Source organism: Cherax quadricarinatus, chromosome 66 (genome assembly GCF_038502225.1).
Source record: "Cherax quadricarinatus isolate ZL_2023a chromosome 66, ASM3850222v1, whole genome shotgun sequence".
Taxonomy (NCBI): Eukaryota; Metazoa; Arthropoda; class Malacostraca; order Decapoda; family Parastacidae; genus Cherax; species Cherax quadricarinatus.
Window position 1 is genome coordinate 22,628,102 of NC_091357.1, and position 17,500 is coordinate 22,645,601.

General features: G+C 48.9%; 2 protein-coding genes across 3 annotated transcripts in view; both read left to right on the forward strand.

Annotated features, from left to right (window-relative positions):
* The window catches only part of LOC138854674 (piggyBac transposable element-derived protein 2-like), a 185,706-nt gene that overhangs the window by 115,387 nt on the left and 52,819 nt on the right, over positions 1-17,500 (forward strand). The gene's annotated exons all lie outside the window — the stretch shown is intronic.
* LOC128704031 (streptococcal hemagglutinin) overlaps positions 1-17,500 on the forward strand; it is a 94,932-nt gene that overhangs the window by 27,233 nt on the left and 50,199 nt on the right. For both annotated transcript variants that reach the window (XM_070099245.1, XM_070099244.1), the window contains exons 3-4: positions 1-5,576; positions 8,093-8,497. The exon at positions 1-5,576 is cut by the window's left edge and continues 1,229 nt beyond it. In XM_070099245.1, coding sequence (XP_069955346.1) covers positions 1-5,576; positions 8,093-8,103 — 5,587 coding nt within the window. In that variant the 3' untranslated portion in view covers positions 8,104-8,497. The remainder of the gene's footprint in view (positions 5,577-8,092; positions 8,498-17,500) is intronic.

Sequence of the window (17,500 nt, forward strand, 5' to 3'; positions counted from 1 at the left end):
AGAGGACGAGCAGACGCCAGCAGACGATAGACAGCAGGAAGATGCGCGGGAGAGGGAGCAGCAGGAAGCAGCAGGTGAAGTCGGCTACACAGTAAGCGCACCAGCGCAGTTAAGTGTAGAAGTGGAGGAAGGAGATTTTGGGCAGGTGGAGGCAGGTGAGGCTGAGCAGGTGAAGCCAGGTGAGGATGGACAGGTGGAAAGAGAGACGACACCTGATGAACCTTGTCGTCCTCGTCGCGGGGTTAAAGTCTACGAGACCATGGAGGTGCGACGCGACGCCCCGACTGAGTACGCTTTTGAAACCAGCATTGAGCAGTCAGTCTCCGAAGTGTGTGATTTCGAGGAGAAACAGAAGAAGGATGTGAGTGAAGTATCTACCAGAGAAGAGGAGGAGAGTGAAGGGTCTACCAGGAAGGAGGAAAGTGAGGTAACTGCCACTGAAGAGAAGATACCTCCTCGTCCCACGCGAGGCAACAAGGTATACGCTGCAGTGGTGATACAGTGTCATCAAGAGAGCGGTCAGGGACTAGTCGCCCAGGTCTCGGTCCACCACAAGACCGACCACATTGTTGCAGAGCGTGAGACCAAAGTAGCTCCGATGGAAGTAGACGCAGCAGTTCCGACGGAGGTAGACGTAGCAGCTCCGACAGAGGTAGACGCAGCAGCTCCAACGAAGGTAGAAGCAGCAGCTCCGTCGGAAGTAGACGCAGCAGCTCCACTGGAGGTAGACGCAACAGCTCCGACGGAGGTAGACGCAGGCGCTACAGAGGAAGTACCTGCAGACGTAACAGCCCACGACGTACTGGCGAAGCAGCAGCACGAAGTCGAGAACGATGTCGCCCTCAAGATGGAGCCGATGGAACTCAGTGACCAGCAGGAGGTGGAAAGAAAAGCAGGAGTACCACCTTACGCTCGTGTACTGAAGGGGGGCGGCACTAGGGAGCTGCGCCCCCTGGTCACCAGCGAGGATGATGAGCCGCCCCCTCCCATCCCCCCCAAGAAGAAGGGTCTGAGAACCATCTCTCCCCAGCTGGACAGGGACCCGCCTCGCCCTCCACGACACCTCAAGCCTCGCCCCCGCAGGTCTCTCCTGTTGATCAACGGTGAGGTAGGTCCTTCAAGGCCCGCCAGGGGCAGCAAGATTTACACTGCTGTCCAAGTTATCACTCCAGACCCGCCCAAGAGGCACTCCAAAGTAGTGCGCATTGAGGACCTCGCTGCCCACATCAAGGACGACCTCGACGCCCACATCAAGGACGCTCACGCACCCCTTAAGCCATCCAGGCACGCCCTAAATGTCCCTCGACGTCGCAAGAAACACAAGTATGGGAGAGACGGGGAGGAAGAGGCGCTACAGACGGTGAACGACACAGAAGTCTCCATTACTACCGACTTCGAGAATTACCAGAATGTTACGTTAAGCCAAGATGGTCCACGCCCCGTCGCCCGCACACGCCCGCGGCCCCTCCCTCCGCCCCCTCCACCACCCAAAAAAGGCAAAATACAACAACATCACCAGCAGAGACTACAACAACAACAAGTACTAGACGGGCGAGTGAATCAGGGCTACCAACCCAAAGGGGCTACTGAGAACGGGAGTGTTGGCAGACCTGCTGGAGGGGAGGATCAGGGTGGGTACCTCCACCCAGCCAGTCGTCCCTCGGCACACGCCGGGACTGGTCGTTGTCGTCCAGCTACGCTCGACACCGACATCGACGACAACTTGAGGACCATCGAGTCGTCCTTCGCAGCGCTAGACACTGTGTTGAAGTCGCTGCAGACATACTCGAGAGCCTCCCCAGGCAGGGCTGGGGTGAGGGCCTCCGAGCAGGACCTACCTCACCACCTTCCTCCCTCCACCTCGCCTACCTCCCCATCACCACCGACAACAACCATAGCATCACCAACGGCCCCAACAGCATCACCAACAATCACCACAATATCACCAACAGACTCCACGACATCAACATCAATCTCCACAGCATCACCAACAACCACAGCACCCTCAACAGTCCTCACAGCATCCCCAATAGTCCTTACAGCATCGCCAACAATCCTCACAGCATCCCCAACAACCACAGCATCGCCAACAGTCCTCACAGCATCCCCAACAGTCCTCACAGCATCCCCAACAGTCCTTACAGCATCGCCAACAATCCTCACAGCATCCCCAACAATCCTCACAGCATCCCCAACAATCCTCACAGCATCCCCAACAACCACAGCATCCCCAACAGTCCTCACAGCATCACCATCAACAGCCTCTGTTACCACAACGATAGAAACGGTATTAACGGCATCTCCAACAGTAGCAACAGCATCAACAGACGCAGAAGAAACAGCATTGACAGCAGACAAAGTGAAAGCAGAACAGACAGCAGTGAAATCTGCCTTGGGAAAAACAGTGCAGGAGACCGAGACACTGTTTTCACGGTCCGAATTTGAAGTCAGTGAATCCAAAAGTGTCGCTGAGGAAGCCAAAAATGCTCTCGAAACCAGTGAGGGAGTCGAAACCACGTCCATAGCGGTGAAAACCAGTGACGAGCGAGTGAAAGACCCTTCCGGTGAATCCAAAGAGGAGCCTGTAAAAGTCAAAGTTACCCCAGAAACGACAGTGAGGTTTCTGGAGGGGAAAACAGTGTTCGAAACCTCTGTAAATATCAGTAAAACCTCTGTAGATACCAGTGAATCCTCTGTAAAAGCCAGTGAATCCAAAGAAAGCGCTGAGGAAGTCAAAGGCGTAGAAACAAAAGCCGATTCGGGTGAAATCAAAGGTGAGCCTGACTCGTCCGTAGAGGCTGAGGAAGGCAAAAGTGACTCTCTGAGAAGTGCGGAAAAGATCGAGGAAGCCAAAAGGGAGCCAGAGGAAGTCAAAGTCATTCCAGAGGTGGCCTTGAAATTTGAGTTGGGGAAGACAGTGTTTGAAACGACGGTGAAAATTGGGGAAGTCAAAGAGAGAACTGGAGAAGATAAAATCACTATAGACACCACTGTGAAAGAGGAAGCCAAGTCTGAGTCTGGGGAAATCAGCCTTGACGAGGCAGGACGTGATACTGGAGAAGCTAAAACCGATGAGGAAGTCAAACTCGAAAAAATCAAGGCAGAAACAGATGAAGAAGCTTCAGCAAGTCTTGTTTTAGGGGAATTCAACGTGACTGGCCTTGAAGTCAAAACAGTTAAGGAAACAGTTACGAAGGCAGAGGAAGACAAACTCCAACCTGAACCGACACTGGGAGTTGAAGACAAACCTGAAGACGAGGCCGAGGATAAAGTCAAACCAGAGACGGTGAAGCCGGTGGAATTCAAAGCTTCCGAGGAAGTCAGTGCTGTAACAGACACAGCCGTGAAATTCCAAGAGGGAAGAACACTCTTTCAGACGACGGTAAAGATTGGGGAAGCCAAAGAAGTCAAAACCTCCCAGGAGAAAATTGTGGAAGCCGAGGAACCTATACCTGGCCATCAAACATCAGATGAAGTCAAACTTGAGCCTGAGGAAGTCAAAAAGGAGACGGCTGTAAAATTCAAAGAGGGAAGAACGCTGTTTGAAACTAGGGTCCAACTTGTGGAAGCCAAGACTACGCCAGAGGTAAGTGAGGCTTCAGATGAAGCTCGATATGTTCCCGAGGAAGTCAAGGTAGCTTCCGAGGTAGAAGAGGAAGTCAAGGTAGCTTCCGAGGTAGAAGAGGAAGTCAAGGTAGCTTCCGAGGTAGAAGAGGAAGTCAAGGTAGCTTCTGAGGTAGACGAGGAAGTCAAGGCAGCTTCCGAGATAGACGAGGAAGTCAAGATAGTGCCTGAGATAAGAGAGGAAATCAAGATAGTTTCCGAGATAGATGAAGTCAAGATAGTTCCTGAAATAACAGAAGTCAAAAGTATTCCCAAAGAAGCAGAGGAAGTCAAAAGTCCTGAAGAAGCAAATGAAGTCAAGGGTGCTCCTGAAGAGGTAGAGGAAGTCAAAAGTGCTTCTGAAGCACAGGAAGTCAAAAGTGTTTCAGAAGAAGTAGAGAAAGTCAAAAGTGCTGAAGAGGTAGAGGAAGTCAAGAGTGTTCCTGAAGAAGTAGAGGAAGTCAAGAGTGCTTCTGAGGAAGTAAAGAGTGCTCCTGAAGTAGAGGAAGTCAAGAGTGCTCCTGAAGTAGAGGAAGTCAAGAGTGCTCCTGAAGTAGAGGAAGTCAAGAGTGCTCCTGAAGTAGAGGAAGTCAAGAGTGCTCCTGAAGTAGAGGAAGTCAAGAGTGCTCCTGAAGTAGAGGAAGTCAAGAGTGCTCCTGAAGTAGAGGAAGTCAAGAGTGCTGAAGAAGTAGAGGAAGTCAAGAGTGCTCTTGAAGTAGAGGAAGTCAAGAGTGCTCCTGAAGAAGTAGAGGAAGTCAAGAGTGCTCCTGAAGAAGTAGAGGAAGTCAAGAGTGCTCTTGAAGTAGAGGAAGTCAAGAGTGCTGAAGAAGTAGAGGAAGTCAAGAGTGCTGAAGAAGTAGAGGAAGTCAAGAGTGCTCTTGAAGTAGAGGAAGTCAAGAGTGCTCCTGAAGAAGTAGAGGAAGTCAAGAGTGTTCCTGAAGAAGTGGAGGAAGTCAAAAGTGCTCCTGAAGAAGTAGAGGAAGTCAAGACTGTTCTTGAAGAAGTAGAGGAAGTCAAGACTGTTCTTGAAGAATTAGAGGAAGTCAAGACTGTTCTTGAAGAAGTAGAGGAAGTCAAGACTGTTTTTGAAGAAGTAGAGGAAGTCAAGAGTGCCCCTGAAGCAGAGGAAGTCAAGAGTGCCCCTGAAGCAGAGGAAGTCAAAAGTGTTATTGAAGAGGCAGAAGAAATCAAGACAACAGGTGAATCCAAAACTGCGCCTGAGACAACCGAACTCAAAACTACCTCAGAAACAGTGAAAAGTGAGGAAGCCAAAGTCGAAGGGGAAAAAGATATTGTGGAAGCCATAAACGCTCCACTAAACTCGTTAGAAGTCAAACCTGAAAACAGTGAAGGCGCTACATATACACTGAAAGCTGATGAAGTCAAAAAAGACCCAGAGGTGATCCCAACTGTCGAGGAAACTGCTGTGAAATTCAAAGAGGGGAAGACATTAATTGAAACCACGGTTAAAGTTGGGGGTTCGGAGGAAGGCAAAATTGAACCGGAGAGAAAGGGTACTTCGGAGACACGTGTGAAGGCTGAGGAAGCCAGGATACAAGAGCCGGTGCCTTCAGTGGAATGTGAAGGGGAAACGACACAGACCGTGGAGGAAGTTAAATCAGAGGGCGGAGACGTCAGCGGTGAGCTTCAGACGCTATCCACGAGTGAGGAAGCCAAAGTCGAACAGGGAGAAGTCGAGACTGAGCAGGGGGAAGTCAAGGCTGAGCAGCAAGGAGCCAAGGGGGCTTCACCAGCTGCCAAGAGAGGAAGGACTGTCTACGAAACACTCTACCAAATTGAAGCTATCAAGGAGAGGAAGTCAAAAGCACAAGACAAGGTGGAAGACAGCAAGAGTGTGGAGGCTGGTGCAGCGGACGTGGAGGCTTCGCAGGCAGAGGTGGAAGTAGCAGACGACGCAGCAGGAACGACAGGACTGGAGGCTGGTGTAGCAGATATTGCTAGTCGCCTCGAAGGTATTCGTTGCACTCTTGAGAGTGTCATTGTTAATTTTCCCCCAGCTGCTGGTACTTACCTCTGTCCTCTCCCTAACGCCACGCCTACTACCCTCCCTCCCCCTGCTGACGCCACGCCTTTTAAATTTCTCCATACTGAAGCGACGCTCCTCCCTTCAGTTTTAAGCGCCCAGCCTGCCTCTTCTAACTTGGCTGCGGACAGTTTAACCCCTGCTAACACATTTGCGCCGCCCACCGGTGACCACACCCCCTTCTCTCCAGCTCACTACCAGCCTACCAGTTTAGAACCAGTAGTGGGGGGAGAGATCAGCGAGGTCTTCGTCACGGGATCTCCCCAGAGCACCCTCATTCAGCCACCAGGGTGGGTTCAGTGTGTGTTTGTTGTGTGCCCTAACCCACAGTGTGTTAGCCAGTAGTCAAGTGCTTGCGTTTAGTACTGTTTTTGTTCTTACTAGATACACTAGTTCATACGTGAGGACACTAGTGCTTGGAGTGACGTGAGTGTTCTTGCTACTGTCATGCGGAGGGGTGAGGAGGCAAGCATGTGTCAACACACAAACCACCGTCCACCACTATATTCACTATAGTGAGTCTGTATGACCAACCAAGCCCAGGCGACAGGTCTTGTGGGTGTGGCCTCGGCGTGGTCATCGCGGCCTCTTAAAAATGCCACGGACGGAGATAACGTGAGGGTGTGTGGAGAGAGGGAGTATAGTGATAGTGAGGTGTCGGGTGGCTGTGACAGGCCTACGACGTGTCTCAGACGCGCCGTCCGAAGCGGCAGCGACTCTGGCATGACCTCAGAGAGTGAGGATAACTCATCCTTCTGTAGGAGGAGGTCGCTCGCCTCAATCTTTAGTTCTCTAGGGAAGGGTGGAAAGCAGAAGACAGTGACGTCACCCAACAGGCCTCGCCGGAAAGTGTGTGATAAAACGAAGAGTCAGTTTTATGTCGACCTCCCTAGTGATACTACGCTCTCCGACATCCACACGAATAGCAACCACGCCCACTACACCCACACACAACTCTCAACTTCAGAGGGTGGGCGTGAGAGAGAGTGGCAGCCACAGGCGAGACAGAGCAAGAGCCTGCACCGGGAGTGGCGTGTGAGAGGCACTTATCAGGAGGTCCAACCCACAACTTCAGGACTTCACACAGAACATCAGGTGAAGCCCAAACCAACGGGATGGAGAAGTAAGACTCAGCTGGGAGTATTAGTCACAGCCGAGGAGTCACTGCGGGAGTCGCCAGTGTACAGACAGAGAGCCTTCTTAGCCCAGCACGACAACAGCAGACACGACGACACAGATTCCACCATGGGCCTCGGATTCTCTAGTAACAAGGGTCTCCATGAAGCGACCGGTCACGATGAGGCACAGACAGACCTAAACACTCACACAGTAGCTGCCAACGTCACACAACACTACGTCAGTGTACTGGCAGAACTGACACAAAAATATACCTCACTCCTCTCCGCCCCTAGGTTTTCCTGTGACGCCCACATACGCCACTCACAGCCTATCCACACAGATGACAGAGAGGCAACAAGAAAAGAGTGTGTGCTTGAGGATGACCAGTATGGGAACCCAGGCCAACAGCAGGCGTGGAGTGCGACATGGAGAAGTAGTGTGTTAGGGAAGACGGTAGACGGTGTGGAGTATGGTATCCCAGTGGAATATGGCGTCCCAGTAGAGCATGATATTCCTATAGAGCATAGTGCCCTTTTAAAACTTAGTGTCCCTGTGGAGTATGGTGACTGGTTGCTTATCTCCCCTCCTGACACACCACACAAAAATTTTGATGGCTCTGAAGACATTAATGTTAAGTTTTGTGAGCAAGGACTGGAAAACGATGGTCTGACTAGTGTTGAGACGCGAGTGTATAGTGAACGGACGTATAGTGACCAGTGTAAAGGTGATAGTGAACTGACGCCTGATCAGTGCAGTGGTGATAATGAACGAACTCGTGGAGATGAGAGGCGCGATAGTGAAAGTGATGATGCTCGAGGAGTGAAGCATAGTGAGGCTGAGAGGGAAGCCAAAGTGGGGCCAGAGGTGCTCAGTGAACACTCAACTTCACAGTTGCTTCCCTCAGCCGTCAGGGAGGTGTTGTATGAGGCGTGTGAGAGAGTCTCCGAGGAGGGTAGTGTGGGAGGGGACGTGCTGTGCCCTGGTGGTGGTGTGAGGGAGGGCGAGGGTGGACGTAGTGACCTTGATACTTGCCCCTCGCCTGGGGGTGATGTGACGCATGTCTCTACTAACCTACTCACTGCCAGCCCTGACTTGACTCCTACGGCCAGCCCAGACCTAACCTCTCAAGATAAGCGTGACAGAAAGATTTTCCTCATTGCTCAAGAAGTCATGACTTCCGAGAGAGTGTTTGTTGATGTTCTCAAACTGCTGAATGTTGATTTTCGCCAATTTGTGTGTGAGTGGCAGGAGGTGGGATGTTCCCACCACCCGCCACTCCCTCTTGAAGACCTCAACAAAATACTCAACTACCTGCCACAATTACAGAATCTGAATGAGGAGATTCTGGCGGACTTGGAAGCGCGCATCGCAGACTGGGAAACACATAAGAAGATATCTGACGTGATCGTACGCAAGGGCCCCTTCCTCAAGCTGTACTCGGCCTACATTAAGGAATTTGAGAACCAGTGTGAACATATCGACTATTGTTGTGACGCCTACCCCGCCTTCGGGAGAGCCCTCAAGCGATTTGAGGCGTCGAAGCGATGCAACAAGCTGCAAATTAAACACTACATGCTCAAGCCCGTGCAGAGGATCCCTCAGTATCGCCTGCTCTTCGAGGAGTACCTTAAGTGTCTGTCAGAGAGCAGCCCCGATTATGTTGACACCCAGACAGCGCTGGCGGTGGTGGCTAATGTGGCCGCCCATGCCAACGCCACAATGAAGCAGGGGGTGAGTAATTCAGATCTCTTGTGTTTTGTGGGTTAGAAAAAATTGTCGATGCTTTCGTGATTTCTCATATTATCAAGGAACAGTTCCTTGATAATGTGAGAAATCACGAAAGCGCTTGCAATAATATTATATTTCACTGTGGTTATATTGCATGCGGGAAGAGGAACTATTAAGAAAAAGAAAAATGACGATATGTCCATAACAAATGAAAGTAGAAATTTGTGAAGTTAACCTGACTTCTTATATATACATAAACACAACTACCAGTGAAAAATGTTTAACAAACTCTAGTTTAGCACTGGAGCGGTCGATAGTACCTTCCTAGATAGTTGCTATGTTGACAGCTACCACCATCCTGTCATGAAAGGTCGACAGTACCTTCCTAGATAGTTAGTATGTTGACAGTTACTACCATCCTGTCATGATAAATGTTAACCACTGACAGAAACACTGGTATTTTTTTATTTATATGTTGACGGGTTGTTATCCAGGTGCCATTTGCGTGGATACAGTACGGGCAGGCCACTGTACACCTGCTTCCCATGTTTACTTAGCAGTAGATAGGTCCCTGGGTGTTAGTTGATTGTCGTGGGTCGTGTCTTAGAGGAGAGAACAAAAGGACCCCAGTCAAAATAAAGCTACACTGCTTGACTTGGGTTGTCCAGGGGTAAAAACCCTCCCGGGTAACTAAAAAATAAAATTTTGAAACGTCTGTGGTGATAAGAATCATTCATCCCCCGGAAACTGACTCATACAGTCACCGTGGGAAAATGTGCCACTGGTATATCATATACTACAAGTATCTATTGGACTCACGTATTTGTCTGGTCTCTTCTTGAAACCTTCATGAGTATGTTTGATGACACTAATGACGTCGTGCACGGGTGAAATTCACTCTTAAGGGGCACGTAAGTATCCCCGTCTTCTAATAACAGGTTCATTTTTCCACTATAATCTACCTTGTAAATAATTACTATCGTATTTGTCTTGTTACGTAAGGTGAAGTCCAGGATCTTTCTTTACTTCATGGTAAAACTTAACAATTGTGTTGTAGAGACAATTGTGTTGTAGAGGTTTAAGCTTTTCTCAGATCTACAACACAATTGTCCTCGAAGATTTAAGTTATACCATGAAGAAAAAAAAAGATCCTGGACTTCACCTTACGAAACAAAGCAAATGCGGTAGTAATTACGAACAAGATAGATTATAGTTGCAAAATTAATATTTTGTTAGATGACAGGGGTACTTAGGCGCCTTTTAATGATCCTGGTACATTATAAGGTGGGTAGTGAAGCAAACAACCGAGCCATCAGTCCAGAACATCCCACACAACACCAGTATTTACTGAGCTCAGAAGACAGTGATTACGAACATTTATCTTAGAACAGTTTGAGGGAACATTGTGGACACGCACTGACGTGGCCTCAACACACATGCACGGTGAGTCAAGCACATCATGTGCTGGCAGCATCACATACACTGCCTCCAACATCATGTGCTGGCAGCATCACATACACTGCCTCCAACATCATGTGCTGGCAGCATCACATACACTGCCTCCAACATCATGTGCTGGCAGCATCACATACACTGCCTCCAACATCATGTGCTGGCAGCATCACATACACTGCCTCCAACATCATGTGCTGGCAGCATCACATACACTGCCTCCAACATCATGTGCTGGCAGCATCACATACACTGCCTCGATCATCATGTGCTGGCAGCATCACATACACTGCCTCCAACATCATGTGCTGGCAGCATCACATACACTGCCTCAAACATGTGCTGGCAGCATCACATACACTGCCTCCAACATCATGTGCTGGCAGCATCACATACACTGCCTCCAACATCATGTGCTGGCAGCATCACATACACTGCCTCCAACATCATGTGCTGGCAGCATCACATACACTGCCTCCAACATCATGTGCTGGCAGCATCACATACACTGCCTCCAACATCATGTGCTGGCAGCATCACATACACTGCCTCCAACATCATGTGCTGGCAGCATCACATACACTGCCTCCAACATCATGTGCTGGCAGCATCACATACACTGCCTCCAACATCATGTGCTGGCAGCATCACATACACTGCCTCCAACATCATGTGCTGGCAGCATCACATACACTGCCTCCAACATCATGTGCTGGCAGCATCACATACACTGCCTCCAACATCATGTGCTGGCAGCATCACATACACTGCCTCCAACATCATGTGCTGGCAGCATCACATACACTGCCTCCAACATCATGTGCTGGCAGCATCACATACACTGCCTCCAACATCATGTGCTGGCAGCATCACATACACTGCCTCCAACATCATGTGCTGGCAGCATCACATACACTGCCTCCAACATCATGTGCTGGCAGCATCACATACACTGCCTCCAACATCATGTGCTGGCAGCATCACATACACTGCCTCCAACATCATATGCTGGCAGCATCACATACACTGCCTCCAACATCATGTGCTGGCAGCATCACATACACTGCCTCCAACATCATATGCTGGCAGCATCACATACACTGCCTCCAACATCATGTGCTGGCAGCATCACATACACTGCCTCCAACATCATATGCTGGCAGCATCACATACACTGCCTCCAACATCATGTGCTGGCAGCATCACATACACTGCCTCCAACATCATATGCTGGCAGCATCACATACACTGCCTCCAACATCATGTGCTGGCAGCATCACATACACTGCTTCCAACATCATGTGCTGGCAGCATCACATACACTGCTTCCAACATCATGTGCTGGCAGCATCACATACACTGCCTCCAACATCATGTGCTGGCAGCATCACATACACTGCCTCCAACATCATGTGCTGGCAGCATCACATACACTGCCTCCAACATCATGTGCTGGCAGCATCACATACACTGCCTCCAACATCATGTGCTGGCAGCATCACATACACTGCCTCCAACATCATGTGCTGGCAGCATCACATACACTGCCTCCAACATCATGTGCTGGCAGCATCACATACACTGCCTCCAACATCATGTGCTGGCAGCATCACATACACTGCCTCCAACATCATGTGCTGGCAGCATCACATACACTGCCTCCAACATCATGTGCTGGCAGCATCACATACACTGCCTCCAACATCATGTGCTGGCAGCATCACATACGCTGCCTCCAACATCATGTGCTGGCAGCATCACATACACTGCCTCCAACATCATGTGCTGGCAGCATCACATACACTGCCTCCAACATCATGTGCTGGCAGCATCACATACACTGCCTCGATCATCATGTGCTGGCAGCATCACATACACTGCCTCCAACATCATGTGCTGGCAGCATCACATACACTGCCTCCAACATGTGCTGGCAGCATCACATACACTGCCTCCAAAATCATGTGCTGGCAGCATCACATACGCTGCCTCCAACATCATGTGCTGGCAGCATCACATACACTGCCTCCAACATCATGTGCTGGCAGCATCACATACACTGCCTCCAACATCATGTGCTGGCAGTATCACATACACTGCCTCCAACATCATGTGCTGGCAGCATCACATACACTGCCTCCAACATCATGTGCTGGCAGCATCACATACACTGCCTCCAACATCATGTGCTGGCAGCATCACATACACTGCCTCCATCATGTGCTGGCAGCATCACATACACTGCCTCCATCATGTGCTGGCAGCATCACATACACTGCCTCCATCATGTGCTGGCAGCATCACATACACTGCCTCCATCATGTGCTGGCAGTATCACATACACTGCCTCCAACATTAATATTTTGTATTATTTAAACAGAAAAACGTGGCGTTGGGTAATAAAATATTATTTGATCAGGTTAAGGTCAAATTTAATTCCCAGATAAGTAGGAGTAAATGGGATTTTAATTTCATTAAATATAAGCCTAAGTGATTACACGAGGATCGTTAAGGTTACATGTCACCTGAGCACCAGCACGAGGATCATTAAGGTTACATGTCACCTGTGCACCAGCACGAGGATCATTAAGGTTACATGTCACCTGTGCACCAGCACAAGGATCATTAAGGTTACATGTCACCTGTGCACCAGCACGAGGATCATTAAGGTTACATGTCACCTGTGCACCAGCACGAGGATCATTAAGGTTACATGTCACCTGTGCACCAGCACAAGGATCATTAAGGTTACATGTCACCTGTGCACCAGCACGAGGATCATTAAGGTTACATGTCACCTGTGCACCAGCACAAGGATCATTAAGGTTACATGTCACCTGTGCACCAGCACGAGGATCATTAAGGTTACATGTCACCTGTGCACCAGCACGAGGATCATTAAGGTTACATGTCACCTGTGCACCAGCACGAGGATCATTAAGGTTACATGTCACCTGTGCACCAGCACGAGGATCATTAAGGTTACATGTCACCTGTGCACCAGCACGAGGATCATTAAGGTTACATGTCACCTGTGCACCAGCACGAGGATCATTAAGGTTACATATCACCTGTGCACCAGCACGAGGATCATTAAGGTTACATGTCACCTGTGCACCAGCACGAGGATCATTAAGGTTACATGTCACCTGTGCACCAGCACGAGGATCATTAAGGTTACATGTCACCTGTGCACCAGTAAAATATTATTTAATTCCAAAGTAAATTCAGTGTATATATCAATGTTAGATTAAGACACTGTTAGAGTTGCTAGTGGTCATGTAACACTGTTAGAGTTGCTAGTGGTCATGTAACTCTGTTAGAGTTGCTAGTGGTCATGTAACACTGCTAGAGTTGCTAGTGGTCATGTGACACTGCTAGAGTTGCTAGTGGTCATGTAACACTGTTAGAGTTGCTAGTGGTCATGTGACACTGCTAGAGTTGCTAGTGGTCATGTAACACTGTTAGAGTTGCTAGTGGTCATGTGACACTGCTAGAGTTGCTAGTGGTCATGTAACACTGTTAGAGTTGCTAGTGGTCATGTGACACTGCTAGAGTTGCTAGTGGTCATGTAACACTGTTAGAGTTGCTAGTGGTCATGTGACACTGCTAGAGTTGCTAGTGGTCATGTAACACTGTTAGAGTTGCTAGTGGTCATGTGACACTGCTAGAGTTGCTAGTGGTCATGTGACACTGTTAGAGTTGCTAGTGGTCATGTGACACTGCTAGAGTTGCTAGTGGTCATGTGACACTGCTAGAGTTGCTAGTGGTCATGTGACACTGCTAGAGTTGCTAGTGGTCATGTGACACTGCTAGAGTTGCTATTGGTCATGTGACACTGCTAGAGTTGCTAGTGGTCATGTGACACTGCTAGAGTTGCTAGTGGTCATGTGACACTGCTAGAGTTGCTAGTGGTCATATGACACTGCTAGAGTTGCTAGTGGTCATGTGACACTGCTAGAGTTGCTAGTGGTCATGTGACACTGCTAGAGTTGCTAGTGGTCATGTGACTCTGCTAGAGTTGCTAGTGGTCATGTAACACTGCTACAGTTGCTAGTGGTCATGTGACACTGTTAAAGTTGCTAGTGGTCATGTGACTCTGCTAGAGTTGCTAGTGGTCATGTGACACTGTTAGAGTTGCTAGTGGTCATATGACTCTGCTAGAGTTGCTAGTGGTCATGTGACACTGCTAGAGTTGCTAGTGGTCATGTGACACTGCTAGAGTTGCTAGTGGTCATGTGACACTGCTAGAGTTGCTAGTGGTCATGTAACACTGCTACAGTTGCTAGTGGTCATGTGACACTGCTACAGTTGCTAGTGGTCATGTGACACTGCTAGAGTTGCTAGTGGTCATGTGACACTGCTAGAGTTGCTAGTGGTCATGTGACACTGCTAGAGTTGCTAGTGGTCATGTGACACTGCTAGAGTTGCTAGTGGTCATGTAACACTGCTACAGTTGCTAGTGGTCATGTGACACTGCTACAGTTGCTAGTGGTCATGTGACACTGCTACAGTTGCTAGTGGTCATGTGACACTGCTACAGTTGCTAGTGGTCATGTGACACTGCTACAGTTGCTAGTGGTCATGTGACACTGCTAGAGTTGCTAGTGGTCATGTGACACTGCTAGAGTTGCTAGTGGTCATGTAACACTGCTACAGTTGCTAGTGGTCATGTGACACTGCTACAGTTGCTAGTGGTCATGTGACACTGCTACAGTTGCTAGTGGTCATGTGACACTGCTACAGTTGCTAGTGGTCATGTGACACTGCTACAGTTGCTAGTGGTCATGTGACACTGCTACAGTTGCTAGTGGTCATGTGACACTGCTAGAGTTGCTAGTGGTCATGTGACACTGCTAGAGTTGCTAGTGGTCATGTGACACTGCTAGAGTTGCTAGTGGTCATGTGACACTGCTAGAGTTGCTAGTGGTCATGTGACACTGCTAGAGTTGCTAGTGGTCATGTGACACTGCTAGAGTTGCTAGTGGTCATGTGACACTGCTAGAGTTGCTAGTGGTCATGTGACACTGCTAGAGTTGCTAGTGGTCATGTGACACTGCTAGAGTTGCTAGTGGTCATGTGACTCTGCTAGAGTTGCTAGTGGTCATGTGACACTGCTAGAGTTGCTAGTGGTCATGTAACACTGCTACAGTTGCTAGTGGTCATGTGACACTGCTAGAGTTGCTAGTGGTCATGTGACACTGCTAGAGTTGCTAGTGGTCATGTAACACTGCTACAGTTGCTAGTGGTCATGTGACACTGCTAGAGTTGCTAGTGGTCATGTGACACTGCTAGAGTTGCTAGTGGTCATGTAACACTGCTAGAGTTGCTAGTGGTCATGTAACACTGCTAGAGTTGCTAGTGGTCATGTAACACTGCTACAGTTGCTAGTGGTCATGTGACACTGCTACAGTTGCTAGTGGTCATGTAACACTGCTAGAGTTGCTAGTGGTCATGTGACACTGCTAGAGTTGCTAGTGGTCATGTGACACTGCTAGAGTTGCTAGTGGTCATGTGACACTGCTAGAGTTGCTAGTGGTCATGTGACACTGCTAGAGTTGCTAGTGGTCATGTGACACTGCTAGAGTTGCTAGTGGTCATGTGACACTGCTAGAGTTGCTAGTGGTCATGTGACACTGCTAGAGTTGCTAGTGGTCATGTGACACTGCTAGAGTTGCTAGTGGTCGTGTGACACTGCTACAGTTGCTAGTGGTCATGTGACACTGCTAGAGTTGCTAGTGGTCATGTAACACTGCTAGAGTTGCTAGTGGTCATGTGACACTGCTACAGTTGCTAGTGGTCATGTGACACTGCTAGAGTTGCTAGTGGTCATGTGACACTGCTAGAGTTGCTAGTGGTCATGTAACACTGCTAGAGTTGCTAGTGGTCATGTGACCCTGCTACAGTTGCTAGTGGTCATGTAACACTGCTAGAGTTGCTAGTGGTCATGTAACACTGCTAGAGTTGCTAGTGGTCATGTAACACTGCTAGAGTTGCTAGTGGTCATGTGACACTGCTAGAGTTGCTAGTGGTCATGTGACACTGCTACAGTTGCTAGTGGTCATGTAACACTGCTAGAGTTGCTAGTGGTCATGTAACACTGCTAGAGTTGCTAGTGGTCATGTGACACTGCTAGAGTTGCTAGTGGTCATGTGACACTGCTAGAGTTGCTAGTGGTCATGTAACACTGCTAGAGTTGCTAGTGGTCATGTGACACTGCTACAGTTGCTAGTGGTCATGTGACACTGCTAGAGTTGCTAGTGGTCATGTAACACTGCTAGAGTTGCTAGTGGTCATGTGACACTGCTAGAGTTGCTAGTGGTCATGTAACACTGCTACAGTTGCTAGTGGTCATGTAACACTGCTAGAGTTGCTAGTGGTCATGTGACACTGCTAGAGTTGCTAGTGGTCATGTAACACTGCTACAGTTGCTAGTGGTCATGTAACACTGCTAGAGTTGCTAGTGGTCATGTGACACTGCTAGAGTTGCTAGTGGTCATGTAACACTGCTAGAGTTGCTAGTGGTCATGTAACACTGCTACAGTTGCTAGTGGTCATGTGACACTGCTAGAGTTGCTAGTGGTCATGTGACACTGCTAGAGTTGCTAGTGGTCATGTGACACTGCTAGAGTTGCTAGTGGTCATGTGACACTGCTACAGTTGCTAGTGGTCATGTAACACTGCTAGAGTTGCTAGTGGTCATGTGACACTGCTAGAGTTGCTAGTGGTCATGTGACACTGCTAGAGTTGCTAGTGGTCATGTAACACTGCTAGAGTTGCTAGTGGTCATGTAACACTGCTAGAGTTGCTAGTGGTCATGTGACACTGCTAGAGTTGCTAGTGGTCATGTGACACTGCTAGAGTTGCTAGTGGTCATGTGACACTGCTAGAGTTGCTAGTGGTCATGTGACACTGCTAGAGTTGCTAGTGGTCATGTGACACTGCTAGAGTTGCTAGTGGTCATGTGACTCTGCTAGAGTTGCTAGTGGTCATGTGACACTGCTAGAGTTGCTAGTGGTCATGTGACACTGTTAGAGTTGCTAGTGGTCATGTGACTCTGCTAGAGTTGCTAGTGGTCATGTGACACTGCTAGAGTTGCTAGTGGTCATGTGACACTGCTAGAGTTGCTAGTGGTCATGTGACACTGCTAGAGTTGCTAGTGGTCATGTAACACTGCTAGAGTTGCTAGTGGTCATGTGACACTGCTAGAGTTGCTAGTGGTCATGTAACACTGCTACAGTTGCTAGTGGTCATGTAACACTGCTAGAGTTGCTAGTGGTCATGTGACACTGCTAGAGTTGCTAGTGGTCATGTAACACTGCTACAGTTGCTAGTGGTCATGTAACACTGCTAGAGTTGCTAGTGGTCATGTGACACTGCTAGAGTTGCTAGTGGTCATGTAACACTGCTAGAGTTGCTAGTGGTCATGTAACACTGCTACAGTTGCTAGTGGTCATGTGACACTGCTAGAGTTGCTAGTGGTCATGTGACACTGCTAGAGTTGCTAGTGGTCATGTGACACTGCTAGAGTTGCTAGTGGTCATGTGACACTGC